Source organism: Pithys albifrons, chromosome 2, assembly GCF_047495875.1.
Source record: "Pithys albifrons albifrons isolate INPA30051 chromosome 2, PitAlb_v1, whole genome shotgun sequence".
Lineage (NCBI taxonomy): Eukaryota > Metazoa > Chordata > Aves > Passeriformes > Thamnophilidae > Pithys > Pithys albifrons.
This window is the reverse complement of record NC_092459.1, coordinates 29,379,516-29,402,007: the sequence shown is the minus strand read 5'-3', so window position 1 is coordinate 29,402,007 and position 22,492 is coordinate 29,379,516. Positions and strand designations below refer to the sequence as shown.

The following is a 22,492-nucleotide window of genomic DNA, read 5'->3' as shown; positions in this document are numbered from 1 at the left end:
ACATAAGTTATTACACAATGAGCAGCTTTCAATTAAGTTATCCTTAAAAATACTTCTTTGTGCCAGTGGCAGATGTGGCATATTAAGGCAAAGATACAGTGTTTTGAAACGACACTGGCAAATGTTGCTTACAATGACTAACCCAGTTCTCTGAAAATAAAAGGAAAAATTATTTTTATATAGTAATACTGCATTTAACTAAACCCCTGCAAAACCAACAAACTCACAATATTTATTTTTAAGCAGTAGATAATGACTTTAGAAGTTCCCTACATCACACAAGAAAAAAACCCTGAATTTTTATGTGAAAATAGTATCTAAGTGCAAAACTTGATTTATTTCTATATAAAGCTAATCCAGTTTTCTAAGCCACTTTTTAGAACAATTTGACTTTTAAATGGGACAGGTACAGAAAACAATCAAATGATAAATGAAACTTAAAAATTCAAGCCCACAGATGCTAACACAAACTATAATAATTTTGTTTCAGTTACTTCAAGGGATGACAGTTATTTTGAGAGCTTTCTCCAAGGTCTTTGTATATCCTTTTCAGTTTCTTTTCTGGTTTGAAATTTGTTGTATCTTTCTGCCATTGCAATAAGCTCGTCAGGAACTACCTGATAAGAAAGCATCAGAAAAAACAAGGTCAGTTTTAAATAAATCTAAAATTTTAGACTGCTTTACAAAAATGCTATTGATTATTTATCTGTCTCCTGTCACTTTGCAGATTCTTATCTGCAGAGATGCACAGAGAAATCTTTTTACCTAAAATTGTACTGAAACATACTTAAAAATCAGTGGTTTTGGATTTTCCATGACATATCTATGCTTGTATCACCGCATCTGATGATAACATATAACCATCTAATTACAGCATTGTTATTTCAGAAAAAAATGTATCTTTCAGTGATAATGAACAGCTGGTAAAAACATCCAGTGCCACTAAAAGGTGATACCCTACTATCCTATATACATATATTTGAGTGTTGATTCATACTAAATTCTTTATGGAAGTTTTAAGAGACTCGGAAAAGAAACTTTGGGACTTAGGAGTGTTGCCATAGGAACAATTCTCATGTGCATATAACAAAGCTAAAAGAAAGGCAGGAGGAAGTGGTCACTTCCCCCACCACTGGGAGGGCACAAGCATCTTAGTAAGATCAGCAGCACTTTCTGGCATGTTTGTAATTATGTGGAAAAAAAAGGTGAATAGTATCATCAACACATTGTCACCTCAGTTACTCACATTCATAAGGACTGAAGCCCAGATGTGAAGGATTACAGACTTATTAGCCTGAGCAACAGTGACCACTGAATGAAAAAACCCACAGACCATTCTGCTCACAGAACAAAGGTAGTGTCCACCAAGTCTTCTTAAACCAAGTCAGGCAAAATGCTGACATTAATGCAATGTTTACTGCAAGAAGCATTATGGATGACTGTACTGTCAGGAGAGGTCTTGCATCACGAACCTAACAAAGCCAGTCTGCTTCCACAATCTGTGACAGCGCATAGCCCTGCAGCAGGTGGAATTCATCCAGCCCAGAGTCGGTGTCCTGATCAGAGTAAAGAGCAGCGGGTGAATGTGGTATTAGCATGAGTGCTCAGTCTGTGTGATTTGTCCCTCTGCCAGTGGCACAAATATAGTGCAAACAGTATAGTACAAACAAATGTCAATACTTTCAATGCCTAGCCCTGGTGATGCTTGAACAGGTGGTGAATGCCACGACAGGAGGACTGGTAGAGCACGAAGGTATATTCCTCTTGTTCCCATTTCTCCTGTCAGCCTTTATAATTCAGCAATGCTTGCCATTTGCTATCAGTAGGTTTTCCTTGAGCTGGCATGAGGGACAGCTTACTAGTATGATGCTTTAAGAGCCTTAAGGTACTTAAGATCTATAGTATATAGATTTTTTAATATAGCTTTTAGCACTTTATTATAGTGGTAACTAATCACTCCTTGTGCCAAATTCTTGAAATATTGCTTATTCTTTGTCAAGGATGTCAATGGATAAAGATTTTAGCAAGAACATCTAGTTTGTATAGAGTGTACCTAGAAAATGTAACAGGCACATTCTTTGATATACCCCAGTCAAAACTACCCAAAAGGACCCAGAAACCTTGAAATTGTTCCAAAAAGGACAGAGATGATGAGGAAGAGGAAGACAAGATGAAGATAAAGGGACATTGAGACCTCTGACTCAAATTTGAAAGGTGTGTCAGGGGTGGGGCAAAGGTGGTACTGTGGGATGGACAGTTTTGGAAAGTGGGTGTAACAAGATGATGTAATATTAGACATTCTATAATGTAAAATTCCAGCACCTCTGTAACTTGGTGTGTGTACTTTGGAAATTATTCCTATGCACGCAGCATGCTGTCAATAAGGAATGCTTTACTTTCTAATACTAAAAGGGGAGTGTTAAGAGGGTTCTTTCCAGCTCTTTTAGGGAACAGTATATATTTTAACGTGCTGAATTGCTCTTACTGGTAAACGGCTGCCCCGGTTGTGAAGAAGACAACAGAACGTGATATCTCTAGAACCACCTATTCTGCTGAGGTTTTAAAACATTATTAAAAAATAAAGTGAAAAATTATGCACCTCTAGTTGAAAGTCACTACAGACTTCTATCATCAGAGATAGAAGTAATGAGACAAAGTTAGTTTTCAGTTGAAATACTGGATGATTTTCTTCCACAGTATCAGATCCTCTCCTACAGTCTGAAGCATAATTCATTCCAACTAAAATTGCAACAATTTCTTGCAAGAGCAGTTTTTTAGAAGGCACAAAGCAAGGATGGAAAGAAGCCAGAAAATGAGATCATAAAAATCTCGGGTAATAACCAGGATCAAGTGGTTTGTTGAGATTTTTACATGGACAATCTGTGTATATGCTACACATCTAAGTTCAATACGGTAGTACAAGTGGGAAACAGCAAAGGATAAAGATGCCATAATTTATATGGAAAACTTCTCTTAGTATAACAGAGATTACTATTTCCCACCTGTTTCCCAAATAAATCTGTCCATGCTTCCTAATAAGCTTTTATATATAAAAGATCCCTGCAGCATGATACAGACCTTTTCTTGTACCTGTTTTTCCTTATATATTCTGTATATTTAAGGTCACAGAGAACATCTGGCTAAAAAGGCAGTTTATTTATTTTGAAATTGAAGTAGTCTGAACCTTCAGACCATGTTTTCAGTTGCTCTTCTTCCCGTTCACATGATGCTTTAAGATTGAAATAGTGGTATTTTCATTGTCATGAGAAAAAATCCCCACCTTGTCTGTATAGATACTTCCCTATCAGATGTAACTAAGTTTCAGAATAATGTTGTGACTAAAAGTAACCCTTGAAAGAAAGGATTCAGAGATCCTCTTTTCTCCTCTGAACTCAGAGACCACACCCAACTGAACTATTACACATTAAAAAACCCAAAAAAACAGTTTGGGAACTTCACAGTCTGCAGCTGGAGACAAGGCTTGGGTCATTAACAGTTGACTCAGAATACAAAACAAGGCAACTCTAATTTCTATTTAAGTAGCTTCAAGGTATCATTACTGTTTTCACCTGTTACATTTTTCTGAATAAAAACAAAACCAAACAAACAAAAAAAAAACACCTCCAAAAAATCCAATCAAACAAACAAAATTTAAACTCAAGTCAGGGCATGAACTGGGGGTTTACTATAAATCAGGCAAAATACTGTTCCTTGCAATAACAAGAAACGGCAACACAATTGTCTTTGGTTTCTCAGATACTGTGTCAAGAAAAGACCCCATTTTTAAAAGAAAGAAATCACATTCCAGTCCTATTTCCCATAATATTTACAAGCATCAGTAAGTCAGCTTGCAAAACTACATGCAGGTATCACAACTGTCAGATATAATAAATCTATAGACAGTTGATTTTCTTCTGATATATTGTTTATATTTACACTTTTACGCAAGAACATTGGTACATGCATCCAGAAGTGAAATAAAAATGGAATAAAATAGTACAAAATAAAATAGACCCTATAATTCTTCAGTAGACCTCAATGTGTGCCTATTCCTTTGGGCATGGAAGGCTTTGCTTAAAGTTCACAGTTCTTTTCTGGAAATCACCTGTAAGGTAAAATACAGTTGAGACTATCCAGGACAAGAGAGACTTAGCCATGTTCTTTCCCTGGGACACTGTGCTCACCAAGGTGGTCTAAATAGGCTTAGACCTTTATGACCTGCTTCAGTTGTTAACCCAAACCCAAACCAAATATAAATCTTACCCAGTAATATATTCTTACTTGGTTTGTTCTTTCCAGAATTTCAATCAGCTCAGAAGCAAACCTCCAATCGTTCTTTGTGACCAGTGTTACTGCCTCCCCAGTACGTCTGAACAAGGAATGAAGTAACTCTTAATCTTCAAAACAATTGTTGCTAGGCTTTTTCTACTGACCTGTGCACTAATAAACTACTACAGACAATATTACTGAGCTGGCAGATAGAAATGGCTTGGGTATTTACTATGCATATGACAGCAACTTTTCATAAAGCTCAGAATACAGCAATTCACCTAAAATGGAGTAAAGGCACAACTAATTTAGACTTGTAGATCATAAATATAGCATAAAGGCAATGAATTTAAGTATGAAGAGACACACATTTGTATCATGACTAAAATAAACACATACATGAGAAAAACCACACTTGTACCAACCTAGCAAAACAGCATCCAACAACCCTAACAAACCACACCACAATAGGCTGAAGACTTTCACATGTGTTTTCCCCAATATGCTGTTTAGAAAACTAAACAACTTAGCGGCTCATAAAGAGATAAACAAAGAAGCAACATTTCAGAATATCTATGCAGACATTGTTTAGAACTGTAATTCTTCCCTACATTTAAATCAGGTTTCAAACATCATTCAGTAACAGAAAAGTGTAGAACTTGTTTGCCTGCAATTGAACAGTGAACTAATTTCAAAACGTAATGCACTGTTTTCCTAAAACATTGATAGACTCTGAAGTCTTCACTCCCCCACCCCACGTCACTTGTAGTTTTACAATTTGACAAGAGAAACACCTTAAAAGTGCACAAAACATAAGAAAACACTGACAATATATTACTATTTTCTGGCAAACACTTACCCTGCTCTTCCAGTACGACCTACTCTATGAACATATTCTTCAATGTTGCGAGGGAAATCGAAGTTAAAAACATGAGTAATATCATGCACATCAAGACCACGGGATGCCAAGTCAGTAGCTACCAATATTCTAACTTTGCCTAAAGTAAGTACAACAGAAAAAGAATAGGAATTCATGAAACTAACAGCAAACATACTCCAGCCTATTGGTTTTCTAGCTTATAATGCACTTATTCTTAACACATAAAGGAAAAATATGCTTGTTGCATGTCACACTGAGTTAGCTCTCAATGTGGTAACGAAGCACTTAAAATGTCACTTTACTATTATTTGCATTTCACAAGCAGAACAGCAGGGTGCAGAAGCAAGAAACGGGCCTCACTGACATAAAGAGATTGTGACAAGAACAGAAACTTCAACCACTATGTTCTCAACTAACACTCTTGTCATAGGACTAGTCTTTTATTAGCACATGTTCACATAACCCCAAAGTATAAACCCCACTGACATATCTGCAGCACAACTGTTTGACTGAAAGCACCATCATTTGATTCTCAAATTTGCCATTCTGTAGATAAACACAATACTGACTTTTCCAGAAATGTCAAAAGTAAAATAAACCTTATTTTAAATAATTAAACTTTTAAATATTCCACGTTTTATTGAAGAACATTCTTTTTGTTTGCTGGTTTTTTGTTTGTCAGATTAATAAAGCAAACATAATTCAGATCTCTTTAACATTTTAATTTCTATGGTACTAAAGAGACAGAGCACTTAGAAACAGACAAGTATCTGAACGTGACAACCTTTACAAGCCTGGCCTAAACAAACCAGTACTTCAGTACAAACTCACCTTTCTTGAAGTCATCTAAAGCCTGTTCTCGATCACACTGTTCCCTGTTACCATGAAGTGACTGGACTGGAATTCCTCGGATACCGAAGTCGCTTGCTAAGTCATCAACTCTAGGATGAAATAAAGTAGAGGTTCTTAAAAAGGAAAAAAGAAAGAAAATAGTGCAGTGTCTAGATTTAGATAAAAAGATAATAATGTGACAACAAAAGCTAAATGTGTGACTAAGGACAAAACCATACCTAGGTCACCTGGTATTTATTACATAACAGTATGAAAGCAAGACTGTTTCCCACAGAAATGTTTATCCTTCTTTATATAAAAAAAATATTAGATTATTTCTGTGTTGTTCACTCAAAAAGTTCAGGTATGGTACAATGACCACCCCCCACACCAATCAGGTCTTGCATGCATCAGCTGTGTATGAAAGTAAACAGTACATCACATTCATGAATCCCCAAGAATCTTGAAATCTAACTAAGTACGTGAAATTGAGACTTACCACCACCATTATAACGATATTAAAAAAGATACCAGTCAGTCTGAAGGAATAAATACATAAAAATACTATTACTACTAGCAGATTGTGGAAAAGAGATATTAGACTTGGTAATTATTATGTTGTAATGGTTTGACCCATGGCTTCCTCAGTAACCATTGTATCTAAGGAAGTTACAAGTATTCCACATGTGTCTTCCACCTAGCAGGAGAGGAGTGATTTTAGTCTCTCTTCCTTCTTGGCTGGGGAGCTGGTGGGAGGTATTGGAGTCTGATCCCTCCGGTTGTTGGTGGTTCTCCTGTCCTGGGTGAGATTGTTTCACGCTTGCTCCCCTTCCTTGAGGTTTTTAATTGTGTTTGTCTGATTAATTTGTTTCTTTTAGTTTGGTTTTATTTCTTCTCAATTTTCTGGTTGATCAGTCCCCTTTTTCCTTTCCCCCGGGGGTGGGATCCTACGTATGGAGCATACAGTGTGGTTGTAAATGTTAGAAAATATAATTTATTCTTTTTATTCAGTTCAGTTTCTTTTGAGTGCGTTTCTTTTCAGTTTTTTTCCCTTTCCTTTGCTGGGAAAGTTCTGGGAGGGGGAAGGGGGGCCAGTCCAGGGTTGGTGACAGCTAGGCCAAACCTGCGACATATGTGAACTAAGAAACGCTTCAGTATTTCTGTTACAAAAAAAAAATCACAGATGTGATACTAGGAAGTGGTTACATACGTAAGCTTTTTTCCCACAAAAATGATGACCTTATCTTCTGGCTTCATAGACTGAATGAAGCAATGCATGAAAGCTCTCTTCTCCTCCTCATCAATAACAAAAACTCTTTGTTCTACTGTATTTACTGCCTGTCAAACAGCAAAAAGGGATGTTAAGTAAAAATAGATTACGATATTTTTTCTGTAATTCCTGTATTAAAACTTTATAAAACTAATAATATGGTACCATGAAAAACTACTTCCAACACAAAACATACATCGGTTTGGAGTTCCAACAATGCAGATTTCTCATTTCCTAGCTGCTTCAGAAGAATATTGAAATTTATCTTTAAGCAGTTTGCCAAACTGTGTATTTGCAGAGATTTAAAGGGTAAAGACCAGTGAGATGAAATAAATATTTATTGCATTAGTAAAAATCAGATTGAAGCTCTTTGAGTATATTACATGTTAATCCAAAGCAAGTTGGAACAATGGCAGTCTTACTTGAAATTACAAGCTTTTAAAGAAGATGATCTATTTGAAATTATTATCATTTCTGTCTAATTATTCCAACAACAGTTCATTAATAAAGACTTTACTCCATTATATCTGAAGGTTACCACAGAATGTCTGAGGTATATCACATGAGTATTAAAGGTCTAGACATTCTCATGGCACAATATCATGTCCTTGTGGCAAGAGTTGAAGAATGAAAAAAGTGCACAAAGATTCTCACTCCACATGGGAACCCTTCCCCTCAGATGTCCCCTCTTCAAAAAAAGAAGGTCCTCTAAAAGATTAATGAATTGGATAAGAGAGAGCTACAACAGCAGTTGATGTCTTTCAAATTCCTGTCTTCCGTCTTTGACAAGAAATGCCCTTTGATAAAAAGTGTCTTTCTGAACAGAATAGATGAAAGGCATATTTTCCTTCCATTTCTACCTAACAGTGTACTGGATACTGTTTCCTCATTTGCTATCACCAAAAAAAAAGTGGAACCCAAAAGGAAAATTTCCTGAGTTCTTGGGAGAACTACTCTTTCTGTGAATTCTGCTGATACTGAAGCCAACTAACCATAGCTGCACAACCATGACAAATATGCAACTACATCCACATGTTAGAAGTTTTGGACTTTAAAGACAGTTCTTACTCTAACACATACTTCCTGCTCTAGACAAGTGCCCTCCAGGAGTTTGGTACAGAGCTCCCACTCCCTCTGAGAAAGGAGCAGTTAGGAAACACAGGTTCAGATAAGGATCTGTATGCATTAGAAGGAAGGTCTTCAGAAGGGAAGCCAAGTAAGGCACAAGAACTTTCTGAAAAGTGAAGACTGAAAAAAAAAAGTTCATGCAAAAACACTTGGCACTGCAAAGTACAACAAACATTAAGCATGAGTGATACGTGTTGCTTGTGATGTCTTCTACTTAAGAGCTAAGAATTATGTTACACATAACAAACAAAGCTTTTTATGCTTTTTATTTTTTAAGTGTTTCTAAACTTCCAACAAAACTGCAAAACAGATAGTATGGAGCTGTTTCTTGGAAGTTCAGAGTGATTTTAAAAGTTACATACATTTACTTACAAGCAAAATTTTCCTGGTTAAACTGTAGGTTCTACAAAAGCAAAGGGGGGGGGGGGAACCAAGGACAGGACAACTTACTGCTAAGTCGAGAGTGCCAACATACACAATCATAGGATTTTTCAAGTATGATTTTGCCAGGCGACGAACACCATCAGGCCAAGTAGCACTAAACAGGATGTGAAGAGGAAAACGGACACATGAGAATAGTGTACAACACCTTCTCCAATTAATTAATTTTCCCAATTTCTTTCTTTTCTTTCTTATACGTTAGAGAAATTCCTACACATGCATTTACAGTGCTAAGTTTACAGAATATTTAGAACTAATCTTAAGCTAGTAGCAAACAGCACTCAAGCCTGCAAAATGACTTTTTTGTTAAAAGTACAGGCAACAGTTATGGAACCTTTCTAATGAAGCCCTAAGGGAGTTTAGCAGTTCAGCAATACCTAATAAACAAGTTTCTAGTAATTTTTCTCTCTAAAACAACAGCTTCAATGCAAAACACGGTAACAATATCCCAACAACAATTTTTGTTAAGGTCTCGAAAGCTGCGTAATTCCAAAATAATTCCAGGTACAGATTAGCACAGACACTGATCAGAAGACCAGGAAACACACTTGGTCTCAGAAGGAGAAGTGGAAGTAGGCATCTCAAACTGATATGGCAAATTCCAGCATTCTCAGGATACCTTTGTTTTTGGGAGAATTCAATAGTCTTTGTAATTGATGTGTGTGTGTGTGTGGCTCAGCTTCGCGAACGAAGATTTGGGAAGGGCTCTCCTCACGTGGGTGTAATTGATGTAAAACATCAGAAAAGGTAGTACAAAATAAAAAAACCAAATTGTGAACTGACTCATTAGGACTGACTAGACAGAATTAGAAAGTAAACGAATAGAAGTTTTAATTATCTAACTATTTTTTTTAATTTAACTTTTTCAGTGACCTTATCTTTACAGTGTTCAAGTACTGAGCACTATTATGTTTAGATACCTTGTCATGACAGTTTGTCTGTCAGGCCGCACATCTATCAAGATCTTCATTATCTGAGGCTCAAATCCCATATCCAACATTTTGTCAGCCTCATCTAAAACCTGCTCAGAAACAAGGTGATTTATTCTGCCTAGTTCCTTAGATAACAGTTTCAGCAATATATTACCCAGCAGATGATTTTAATGGTAACAGTTTTAATTGCAGAATCCACCCCATAATTTACTGCAAAACCTGTTCAAATTCTACCTCTTCAATTTTCTTGACACTTTTTCACAGAGTAATACGTTTGCAGGTACAGAAAGCAAATCCACAGCACCTTTAAGAGCACTGAAAATCAGTGAAGAAATAACATCTGTTTGTTTTAACAATAATTTGGTTGATGTCTAAAGCTAAGCACAGAATTAAAAGAATAAAAAAACAAAACCACCAAAATCATACATATTTTTTATTATACTGTTTCTCCCAAATACTTTCCAATTATTCATGAACAATTCCAATTTTGTTACTTCTGCTTCATGAGAATAAGCTCCACAGAAATAAGGACTCAGATTACTGATAAATGAATACTGATTTACACTGAACACAGCAAAACACAAAGCAGTCTTCAAATGAAATGTATTGGAAACAATCAAAAGGCTGTTTATGACAGGTTGCTGTTTTTCATCATGTCAAAAGCAAGACTAAGAAATTCTATCTTGAATAAACAGCTTACTAAAAATCTGAAGCAAGACTGCAATCAGCTTGATGGTTCTGTCAGGTAAGAAGAGAAATTTCCTACCTCCAATTCACTTTGTGTGCAGTGTTCATTTAGACATAATTAACAGAGTTTGTTTTTTTGTTTTTGGTTTGGGGTTGTTTTAGGAGTTCTTTTGTTGGTTGCCTTTTTTTTAAACAAGCAATCCCAGTACTTGATCTTGGAAGACCTTTGGGAAGCAATTGTATCATACTAACAAGTAATACTCAGTGCACTTTGGGAGCCTTCACAAGACTCATCAATATCTTTAAATGAAAACTGTAAATAAAACTCTTCAATAAAGAGTGTTCTTCATCCAAGCTGTTAAAGTTGAAATATAATACCTCTCTATTTTCTCTGAAATAAGGCTGCAGGATAAATTATTTGTTGGCTGAAAACTGACAATGAAGATTTGAAAACAGAAACTATTTTATATACTAAAACGTACAAGAAACAATAAGGAAAAGTATATGGTAACAATAAAAGGTAGAATTTTGGATGTCCAACATTTCACATGGTACCTAAAGGAGTAGAGCACTTCCATGGAGCGTGAGGCATGAGACATCAACTACATCACAATACAGGGTCCTTGCACTGGTTTCAGTCTTCTGAAACCATTTAACTGCTAGTGGTATAAGAACAAATCTCTTTCCTTCTGCTTTACATCATCATATTTTTCAATTTGATAGTTAATTCTTTTTAGCTATGTCATACTACAGCATATTTTGCACTGCTGGCCTTGCCAGTAAGCTCAGAACTATTACCTAGAACTGGAGCTAACTTGTTACAGTACAATGAGTATTTAACTCTCAGAGGGGATAGGGGTGGACAGAAAGCAGGGCCAAATTGTCAAACTTGGCAACAACTCACCAGCTTAACAGACAAGTTAGAAAAAAATTGAATAAATTGAAGTATTTTACAAATAGCAATGGTTTTGTGTCCACCACAGCAAAAGGCAAGAAAGAAATGAAGGCATAAAGATTCATATGTGTTTACATGCCTATTTTCCCACAGAGATCAAAAGAAAGTCAGTCCCCCAACATTTAAATATCTGTGTGTGATTCTAGAGCTTACTGCACAAGTTCTAATAAGAACCTGAGTCATGGCTAACCTTTAAAAAGAAAAGGCAAAGACAACTTCAGAAAGGCATTCCATCCATTAGTAACTAATCCTGACAAAACAAACTTTAGAACACCAAACTTTACTGAATTGAGATAGTAATTTAGCATTTTTTAAATGCTTACTGTACTAGAAGGCTATTTTATTTTTTTCTAGGAACTATTTCACATTTGCAATGCAATGATGGTAAGTATAAATCATCCCTCCAACACCACTCTCAGTGTTAAGTTGTATTGTAATCAAAAGTTTAAAGAAAACTCCATTAAAGCTTAAGTTAAAACTAAGTCAAGTGTTTTCCAACTGGTGCATTACCCATTCCATATCAGCTACTTGCCAAGTATGTTATGCTCTTCAAATTTATGAAGTTGTTCATTTGAAGATCATTTAGTCTGCCAGGAGTAGCAATAACAATATCCACACCTTTGGTAACCACATCTATCTGTCCTTTTCGGTTCCCACCGCCATATATGCAAATACTGCAAGATAAAATGTTTTAAAAGTAGTGTATTAAGTTTAAAATTAAAGTCAATCATTTTAAAATAAATTTTAGCATGTTGCTTCATTTTAAAAACTGCCATCTGGTTTTAACAAGAGGAAGGAATACAGTGTAACTGACAGTCTCACAATAATTAATGACATTAACATTGATGGACACTCCCTCGACAGGTCAGCAAGAGCTTTCTGCTGAAACATCAGTAAAAGTAATAATGAAAGAAAGGAAGAACAAGAGCAAAGACAGCAATGGAATTATCCCAAGACTGAGAGAGAACACGCTAGAAGATGCAGAGAAGACCTGGGTGGGAAAGAAACTAAACATTATTCAGCAGTGTAACCCCACAGAAAAGAAAACCAGCTGTATACTATGGAGAAGGTAGCCAGCAGAGCTCATGGTTAGAGTCATTACTACTGCCCTTTATCCAAGACTTGTGACACCACACTTCAAGCACAATATCCATTTTTTGTACCATCTGCCTCTATGATAAGACAGGCATATTCATACTGGAGCAGTTCCAGCAGGCAGCTACCAAGATGGTCAAGAAAACGGAGTGCATGGCATGAGAAGCCGGTAACCAGGCTCATTGATCCTGAAGAAGAGAAGGATCAGGGAGATCTCAACTGCTGTCTACAACTACCTAACAGTGAAGTGTCAAGAAGACATAGCCAGACTCTCTTCTCAGCTGTCTACACAAAGCAAAAAGCAACAAAGCTACAATAGAGAGAACTCCAACCATACAAGAAAAAGATTTTGACCATGAGATTAGTCAAAAGAGGCATTCTGAAAACTAGGCAAATATAAATTCTGGATTTACTCCCTCCCCTCCTCTCTTAACAAACACACTTATTTCACTAGTTGAATTAAGTTACAAGAGATAGGACAAAAACCCTACTACTCAGCAAGTGAGAAACAAGGTTACCTTTTAATTCCTTTGTATGCATACTTTAAACACTCTGCCTCCACTTGAAGTGCCAGTTCTCGAGTGGGAGCAAGGACTAACATTCCTGGTCCCTCACGCTGACCTGTGGATCTACAACGAAGTACATTTAGAATGTGGGTATATAAGGACAGGCAAAGTCCATCACATCTGACATCAAACACTTTTATACTGTTCTAAACTTCCTCAGAACACTGCTGCCAGTGGAATCTATGGTGACAAATTCGGTCCTAATCCCACCAGGTTTATAATTTTTTCCAACTTATGGTTTTTAGCTTCTTTACTAGAAAATCATTGCATGGGGGATGGGTGTGGGGAGAAGTATGCACAGCTGAACAATTCACACATTTGAGCAGTCCTTACATTGGTTGTGAAGTCAAGTGAATGAATCCAGGCATGAGGTATGCTAATGTCTTCCCAGTACCAGTCTGTGCTATACCAATCAGATCAATTCCTTGGAGTATGATCGGCCATGCCTGGGACTAACAGAAAACAACAAATACTCAGATGTACTTTTCACTTTTCTCCTAAGCTTCAATTGACAAGTCATCAAAATTGAAGACATACCTGAATTGGTGTAGGCTTTTGAAAACCAACTTTTCTTATATTAGCCATAAGATCAGGATAAGGCTCAAATATATCTTCAAATTTACAAATAGGATTGGGAATGCAACGCTTTTCACCTTCTTTTAAGTCATCACAAGTTATATTATTGTTTTCTTTCCTGTACAGAATTAAAGCAGTGCAATTGCTTTTAAGTTTCAGTATCTGAAAAAACAAGAGCTAACACAAAAGATTGCCTTTTTTTTTTTTTTTTTAAATTCCTGGGACAACAAAAAACAAGTTCAGACTCTTGAATGAGACTGAATTATTCTTCTAATTTTTAAGAAAGTCTTACTATAGAAACACTTCTCCCAGAGGCATCAATAACTATTCTTTCCTAAGAATGACTAATTTGAAGTAAGATATGGTTATTAACATGGACTGTAGTCCTGTCCTATCAGATTACAATTATACTCAATTACAAAGAAGTGACAAGTTTTTAGACCTAAAGGCAACCCACAACTCAGAGGAATTGTCCTGGGTTGAGCTGGCAAAACGCCAACTGTCCAGGACAGGGTGAAAAGGGTTCTTCCTCCCCCCAGCCAGCTAAGGGGGAAAGAAGAGGGAGAGGAAAGAAAAACCCTCAAAACCAGGTTTATGCTGAAACTAACTACACGTATGTATACAGAAAAGAGAAAATTAAGAGGAAACTACAATATAACACACACTTACACAAGTTATGTATAACAAGAAATAATTTCCCACTTCCCAATTAACATAAAGCCCATTATTCTAAATTCATAAGCACTCCAAAAGACACTCAGCAAGAAAGAGAAAGTATAACAACAAAATATTTCTACTCTCCTGAATGCTGGCTGGAAGAAGTCAGCTGTGAGCTAGCTCAGCCCAGCTTAAAACAGCTGACAATCCTAGGCCTAGCTGAACTTTAAAACCTAAGTTTAGGCCCAGCTGGCTAAACCCATAACAGGAATGCATTGGACTTCTTAGTCAAATATTCTGACAAAAACCTTCCCCAAATGCTTTGAGAGCAGGTCCCTGGATACTCAACAGAATGCAAACAGAACAATTTTAAAAAAGCAATCAGTAAGACAAGCTTCAAAAAAAACCCAAAACAACCACCCCCCCCAAGCCAAACTCCAATACAAACAAAAAACTATCCTAAAACATGTTCCAAGGCTCCCCTCAGTTAGAGGGGATATATGAATATTAATTTTAGTCCTGTATTCTTCTAAAGATTCTATTCAGTAACAAGTTTTTTCTTCAAGTGGGGTGTAAGCCAGGAAAATAAAGGGGCAATTCAACTTCCTCTCATGCTTATAGAATTAATTTTTTTCAATTACTGCCTTTTTTCCTTAAAACAAACAGAGTAGATGGAAGAGAAAAAACATTCCTCTATCACGAGTGCTATTCCTCACTGTATGTTCTGAACGTATAGAACAATGTTCTGTACTTTTGACTAGCTCTAACAAAAACACACATATAATTTCAGGAAACAGGTGTCACTGGCTTGGCTCATTGTGGCAAAGTTTCTCTGGCATGCAAGAAAAAAAAAAGACACCTTGCACAGAGAAAAGTAATAAAAAGTTAAGACTTCAATAATGTTCACCAACTTCATTAGAACTACTGAATAGGATTGAAACTATTACCAAGGTCTGAAATGAATTCCTTGAAACAGATGATCTGTTTTCCTTGCAAAGTACTGATGTAGATTGTTGGATCAAAATGAATGGATAGTTAACTGCAGCTAACCAGGGTACTAAACAGAGTGTACTTGTAAGGACAAGACAGGCAGACAGGAAGACAACAGTAACAGAAGTTGAACTTTTTTCTGAAGATGGTATTTGACTAAAGTGTATGGGGGGGCAGCCAAGAGGTACTAAACATGTGAATAATCCTATTTGGAAGGACCTAGAAAATGCGAACATGCTGTCTCATGAGAGGCAAGAAACAGATAAAAGCCAGGTGAATTGTCTTGAGTTTTTTCTGTTCTGAAATTCAACCAGATCAAACACTTTTAGAGAAGCAGATAATCCCTAAAGTTAATTTTCCAAGCAACTAATAATATCTCATCTGGTAGTTATTGTTTCATTTCCAAGAAAGAGTTCCTAAGAAGATCTAAGTTATTACAAGATCTCAACATTAAGATCTCAGTATTTCACTTCCTACTTTCTAGGCTTTGTATCTTAAAAGCAATTTCTGCCAAGCAGATGATTCCCTAAGGAAATAATCTTACCGCCACAGTTCCACTTCTTCTTGTGACATAGCTGCTGTCCTTGATGATTCTTTATAGAAGTTTTTCTCAATTGGAGGCAAGTCTTAAACAATCAGAAAAGGTGAACTTGAATCAGCAAGAAATACAGATTCAGTGTAAGCCTGCTAAAGCTTAAGATGGAATGTAAGTATTCAACAGATTTACCACATAAAGACACGTATCACACAATTAAAATTTTAAAACTAACCTGCCCATTTCATAGATTCATATTTGGTTCTGTTTTCTCGAAGAGAGTCCCAGTTAATCTCTGATTTCCTTGGGTTATTGTCAGGCTTGATAACGTCCAAGATTCTTCCTGCGGAGTTAGTACCAAAATGCTGCTGTTTGATGGAATCTGTTGCAGTGTGCAGGAGAAATCTCTCAAAACAAACTAACACCTTATTTTCTCTATCTATAGTAAGGCTTCTTATATATTTTGAATAGACATGAAACAGACAGAAAATTCTTTCCTAGGCCTCTGCCCTAAGATATTGCTAAAACCTGTACAAATTTAGTTCTGATAAAAAAAGGGAAACATGTCATCCTCTTTACCCACTTAAAGAAAGTATTGACAAGCTCTGAAATGCTGCTCCTACAGCTATAAATAAGGCTTATTGTGCAGCAGGCTTTTCAAAACTTGTGAATCCAGTAGATGACATGCAGACGAAGTTTTAACACCTACAAGAGCAAAGTCTACTTCTAAAGCATCCAAAATACCACAATAAAGTCTGAGTCTAGTTATATTCTACACTTCTTTTTGATGAGGCAAGTAAGAAAGTAAGGTGTAACAGTGAAGACATAAACGGCAACACAACTATGTGGAAAATCAGTGGACAAGCAGGAAACACAGGGAAAACACAGTCACACATACTAAGGAAGTATTAACTATTTCTAGTCTCTTGAAACATCCACATTCTGAGGCACTTCTAAAAACAAAACACAGAACTACCTCATTCCTTATTCTAATGCTGAAACACAGCCCTTTGATACCTTTTCCCTTGTCAGTTTCTCAGATCAACAACTATGGATGGTGTTTGCCTGTGCAAAAAACTGTTGGGAGCACAGACAAGACATACCAATAATATAAGCAGCATCTCAACACACAATAATTAATTATACATCCATTTAACAGACAAAGTTATTGCATGAAAGTCTAGTAAAGCTAGGCATGAAGGACATCAAATCTTAAACATTAACTTCCCATGAAAGTAGTAAGCTGTCAGTACTGCCCATGCTATGATCAGCACTTTACAGACTACTATTACAAGTTTACTGAATTCTAATATTCCACAGATCCTACATTAAAGCTTACACTAGAACCAATACTGGTATTTTGAAGGAATCAGGCTGATAATGCAAGAAACCAAGTGCTATAGCATTCTGCATCCATTAAAATTGTTGAAAACATACAGGAATAGATTTTCACAGAAGGCTGGCATTTTGGGGGGAGGGAAGGGGAGAACTGTCCATAGGTGAGAAAGGAGGATGTCTAGGAATTTCTGTTTCATGAAAGTATGCCAGTGTCCAAGAACAAGATTCGAGTTAATTCACTTTGTAAAATATTAATAATATAAAAACACTCCAGCAAGCTTACTTTTCTCAGTCCAATCCCTGTTTTGTCCAGAACTTGCAACAGCATTGTCAATCAACATCTTGGCTTTGTTTTGCACATCAGCACTGCCAAAAATCTTTACTTCAGCTTCATGGGTTCCTCTTGTAACCTGTGTTCACAAAATATTATGGAATTTTTTTAATACTGCAAAGACAAACATACAAGAACTCACACTGAAACCAATATTTGATTATTTTATTCCTGAAATTTAACTTGCCATCTCAGGAAAAGGCCCCTCCATACTTTTTCTGAAAGAAAATAAATGCATACTTAAGGAAAAAAAATCAGTAACTGTTTCCTATTTTTGCATATAATTCAAGTTGCACCCTCAATTCCACTTCCTTTTTACCAATTCCTGTAAAACAGTGGAATTATTAAGCTACTGCAACACCCTTCAGTTTCCTGCAATAACTGGTTTACATGGAAACAAAACCAAGCATGTTTCAAACAAAACCTAGGTGTTGATGACACATAGCATGTGGTACCTTTATCCTGGAACCTGAAGATTCCTCAATTTCTTTAATTTTAGTTCCGCCCCGACCTGTTATAAAGATACACGGTAGATATTACAGAGATTTAAGACAAACTGCCAAAACCCACGTTAATTCTAAGTATTTTGGTTGTGACCAAAACCCAAGATCATCATACGTTCATGTATCTGCCAAGATACAAACTTCTGACCGCAAACTCATGGAAAATGTAGGTAACTTTTTTTGTCAATCAACCAAATGCAAGGGAGTGTGTGTAGAGGAATGCCCCTCATTTGCAGGGATGGAGCAGTAAAACAAGCTCTTAGAGACCACCACCCTTCCTCCATGTGACTACAGGGGCTCCAATCCACTTGCACACTGCTGGTCATGAGAAACACACGTCAACCCAACCCCTTTCGGGAAGAAAAGTTTCCCTGGCGATTGGGAGAAACCCTTCAAAAGCACCCTGCCTGCCGTGCCCAGGCGAGAGAGATGTAAGGGAGTCGCCAGGGGCCAGGGCCTTTCCACGGCCAGAGCGGTGGCAGCAAGGATGGCTCCGGCAGGGAGGGCCGGGCACTCTCCTCCTCCCTCTCCCCCACCTCAGCGGGCCCAGCACCCGGGGGTGGGGGGCATCCGCATTACCTATCAGAGCCCCGACCAGGGCGCTATCGAGGAGGCAGCAGAGAGGCTCCTCAGCGACCCGAACCCGGCCGCCGCCAGCTCGGGGCGACCACTGCCGCACCGCCCGCCCAGGGCCGCCGGAGCCTTCAGCGTCTTGGGTCTCCCAGTCTTCCCCTGCTATCCCCCACGGCGCGGTGCCCCTCCATGCCCGGCCCCGCGCAGGGCTGTGCGGGACCCGGGCCCAGCCCCTGCTCCCCGCGCCCCGCCGCACCCCGCGGGCCTCGCCGCCCCTCCCGCCCCCCACAGACATGTCGACGGCAGCGCCGGGGCCGCGCACGCGGCTGCACTCCGCGCGCCTCAGGTCCGGGGAGCGCTGATTGGCCGCGGTGGGTCACTCTGTGCGCTGTGATTGGCTGGCTCCGCGCGGGCGGGCGGGGCCTGAACCGTCCCCGCGGCCCTCCCAGGGCGTGAGGGAGTCGGGGAATGAGGTGGGAAGGGCATGAGAGGCAGCTGGATCCTGTCTGTGACAGCCCACCACTGTGTCAGCTACACCATGGCGCCGAGTGTCATGCCCAGTCTTTCCTTAAACACCTCCAGGGATGGTGACTCCATCACCTCCCTGGACGGTTCATTCCAATTTCCAATACCTGTTTCAGTGAAGAGTTTCTTCCTAAATGTCCTACCCAAACCTCCCCTGGTGCAGCCTATGTCCTCTTATCCTGTCGCTAATTACCTGGGAGAAGAGACTGGCCCCCACCTTGGCACACCCTCCTTTCAGGTAGTTGTAGTAAGGACACCCCGGAGGCTCCTTTTCTGCAGGTTTTTCTGCAGCTGAACAACCCCAGCTTCCCTCCGCTGCTCCTCGTAAGACTTTTGCTCCTTTCACCAGCATCCTTGCCCTTTCTGGACCTGCTCTAGTACCTCAAAGTCCTTGCAGTGAGGAGCCCAGAAGTGGAAACAGTTCTTGAGGTGTGGCCTCACCAGTGTCAGTACAGGAGAGAATCACTTCCTTGGTCATGCTGGCAGCACTATTTCTGATATTTTCTGATTTTCCTCTCTCCTAGCTCCTGGGCTGGCAGAGGGTGGCCCTGGGTGGGCTCTACTGAGGAGGAGGTGGCAGTGCTGTTTTAGGGTGGAAGGAGCAAGAACGAGGTCCTGAAAGCAGCGAGCCCCAGGGGAGTGAGGGTGGCACTGAATAATTTTGTGAAGTGCCTGGGTTGCTCTCATGTTGATATACTTCAGTATGTCTTTTTTGAGGGAATTCATAATATTTAATCTCAAAGTAAGCCTTAAGTACACTTTAATGGAGCTTAATGTTCAGTATTAGGGCGGTCCTGTGGTGTAAAGGAGAGCACTCCAGACTCCAAATCCTAAGGTTGTGAGTTTGAGTCTCAGTGGGGACCATCCCCTGGCAGTTCAATGCCTCCCTGCCATCCCATCCCGACAGATCTCGGATGCTCAGCAGGGTCAGCCCCAGTTAGTACCGGGTGCTGTGACAGTCCCGAGGACTTCCCTGTCACTGTCCAAGCTCGCTCGGCCGTGGCAGATGGACCTTAGGACTTAAATGGTGGGGCCAGTTCTGCACACGCTGTGCCTCACCTGAAAAATCCACTATGCAGGCTGGAAGGGCACACCCACGTGGGGAGAGCCCTTCCCAAATCTTTGTTCGCAAAGTTTGGCCATAGATACATAAATGTTCAGTATGACTGAAATGCTGATATGATACTGGAAACGGAATCGCAAAATGGCTGAGCTTGAAGGGGCCTGTGGATGTCATCTAGTCCTACCCCTGTGCTCAAGCAGGGCCACCAAGAGCCACTTGCCATGGTGGCTTGTGACGTTTCACCAAGGATGGAGATTCCACAACCTCCCTTGATAAACTGTGCCAGTGCTCGGTCTCCATCACAGCGAAAAAAATAGACAAAACCAAAACAAAAGACAGCTAATGCGCCCTACCCCCCTTCAATTACACTCAAAAAGTGCTAAATAGGTGTTTAAATTTCTTTTTTTCCCAGGTCCTGTACTCCTGTTGTACAGAGCTGAACAGTGACCATTCAGGTATGCGTCTTTAAGGATTCACACCACTGCCTGTGCCTGGCGAGCAATGGGCTGGATAATCCAGTGGGAAAAACTTCTCACTGCAGTCTTCTGACCCTTCCCTACTCCCTCTGCATGCACATGAAGCAAGGCTGCCTGGTTTAACACATAAGTATGCACACGTTTGCATTTTATCCTGACCTGTGTTTATTCCTAGGCAGAGCTTGGCAGTGCTCACATAACATGTGGGTCCTAATGGCTAACATGGAAAATCTGCCTTTCTGGCAACGGCATCTTTTAATTTCAGTATCTAAGAGAATGTTCATCAGAGATCATCTGTACATGGAGATATCTGGCTCTGATTTTTAAGTCTCCATAGAGGCAGTGACTGCACCCCAGCAGGCTCTTTGTGTTTAGCATTTTACACTCAATTACTCAAGGTTGTCTTCAGCAGGGCTGTGGGAAGAGCACAGTGGGGAAAGAACATGTGTCATGAGTGAGTGTTTCAGGTTTTGTGCAGTAGCATTCTGGAGCAACTTTCATGGTTGAATGCAGAGGAAAGCACTGAAGCCTCACGATAAACTGAAGTGCCTTCCTCGAGGAATCCTGCTCTCTACACAGGCTCTTGATTGCAAGTCTTGAATCAATTGCCATTTATCTAACGGGGAAGTCAATAATAACTTCCAGACTAATTTTTGTAGAGGTGCTGCAACATTAAGTAAACTCAGCTGTAAACAGTTACCAGAAACTGAACATGTCAGACTGGTTTCTATGCACTTTATTCTAATACATTTCCTTTGTGGTGTCTTGGTCCATGTAATTAAAAATTACAAAACTTCAAAAGGAAAAGATTGGGCAAGTTTATTTTTTTTTTCTTGCCTGACATGTGGTCACAACTTACAATGTTTTATGTAAGGAAAATAACAGTAAGCGTGGTGCTTTTCAAATAATTTTTATTAACAACAATATGGATTCAACTTTGTCAAGAATTTACAATTAACATTGTAATGTACTGGCTAATATTGCAGTGTCAGTGGAAGCAGTCATCGTGCTTTCTAAGCCTGCTGCAAAATTGTTTCTTTGTCTTTCAAAGAAGTCAAAAATATTTCCAATAGCAGATGATATTGGATGTGTCTGAAATTGTCCTGTGTATGGCCACAGCTGAATGAATGGCCACATTTGCATCCAGGTGAACAGACAGGAAAATATTGCATGCTTCCACTGACGTTGCAGGGGACAAGTCTTATTTCAAAAATTAATTAACCTTTTTAGACAGTGACAGCACTCTGTGTGATGCTGTAATCCCTTTGAATTAAGTCAATTAACACACTTGGAAAAAAAATGTGAAGCAGAAATATCTGGGACAAATTCTTCTCCAACCTGTATTTCATTCAAACCTAGTGAATCCAAAAGGATTGCATGCCATATGAGTCAGGATAAAAGTTGGCCCAGAGAGGCAAGTTCATTTCTGGTATAGGTGGGTTCAGTTCCTTTAAGGTTGGTGGAACTGAGCCTGGTTATCCCAACAGAGGCTGAGCTTCATCCAGCTGGGCAGTGAATTAATTGAAATCAGTGAAGCCATCCAAGGATGAATTTACCCTCAGGTGTTTAAACCCTTTTTTAATTCCTTTGCTGTAATATTTTTCTGCTTACTCCCATATTCTGATTATTTTCATTTTTTCTGTGCTTTTTGAAATTGTCCCGTCACTTTTTCCCTTTTTACATCAGTACTTTGTGCGTTATTTTTTATATAGTCAATGTGACATGGGTAAATTCAGCTAAGTATTAGTTTCCTCAGGAAATAACTGGAATATTACCATTTTCACTTTAACAGATGCCCAACAAAATCAGGATTTGAATCTGAGTTCCCAATTCAAGAAAAATTCTTGAATTTCATAGAAAGAATGAATTCC

General features: G+C 38.8%; 1 protein-coding gene across 1 annotated transcript; it reads right to left on the bottom strand.

Annotated features, from left to right (window-relative positions):
• Nucleotides 1-509: 509 nt before the first annotated feature.
• DDX43 (DEAD-box helicase 43) lies at nt 510-18,852 on the bottom strand. Its single transcript, XM_071579870.1, has 16 exons — nt 18,564-18,852; nt 17,937-17,992; nt 17,434-17,560; nt 16,048-16,155; nt 15,822-15,903; nt 13,592-13,748; nt 13,388-13,506; nt 13,007-13,117; nt 11,926-12,067; nt 9,740-9,840; nt 8,829-8,916; nt 7,191-7,318; nt 5,981-6,090; nt 5,129-5,267; nt 4,282-4,369; nt 510-617 (listed from the first exon to the last, which is right to left on the bottom strand). Exons 1-16 carry the CDS (start codon nt 18,850-18,852, stop codon nt 510-512), a joined length of 1,953 nt encoding a protein of 650 aa, XP_071435971.1.
• Nucleotides 18,853-22,492: the final 3,640 nt, after the last annotated feature.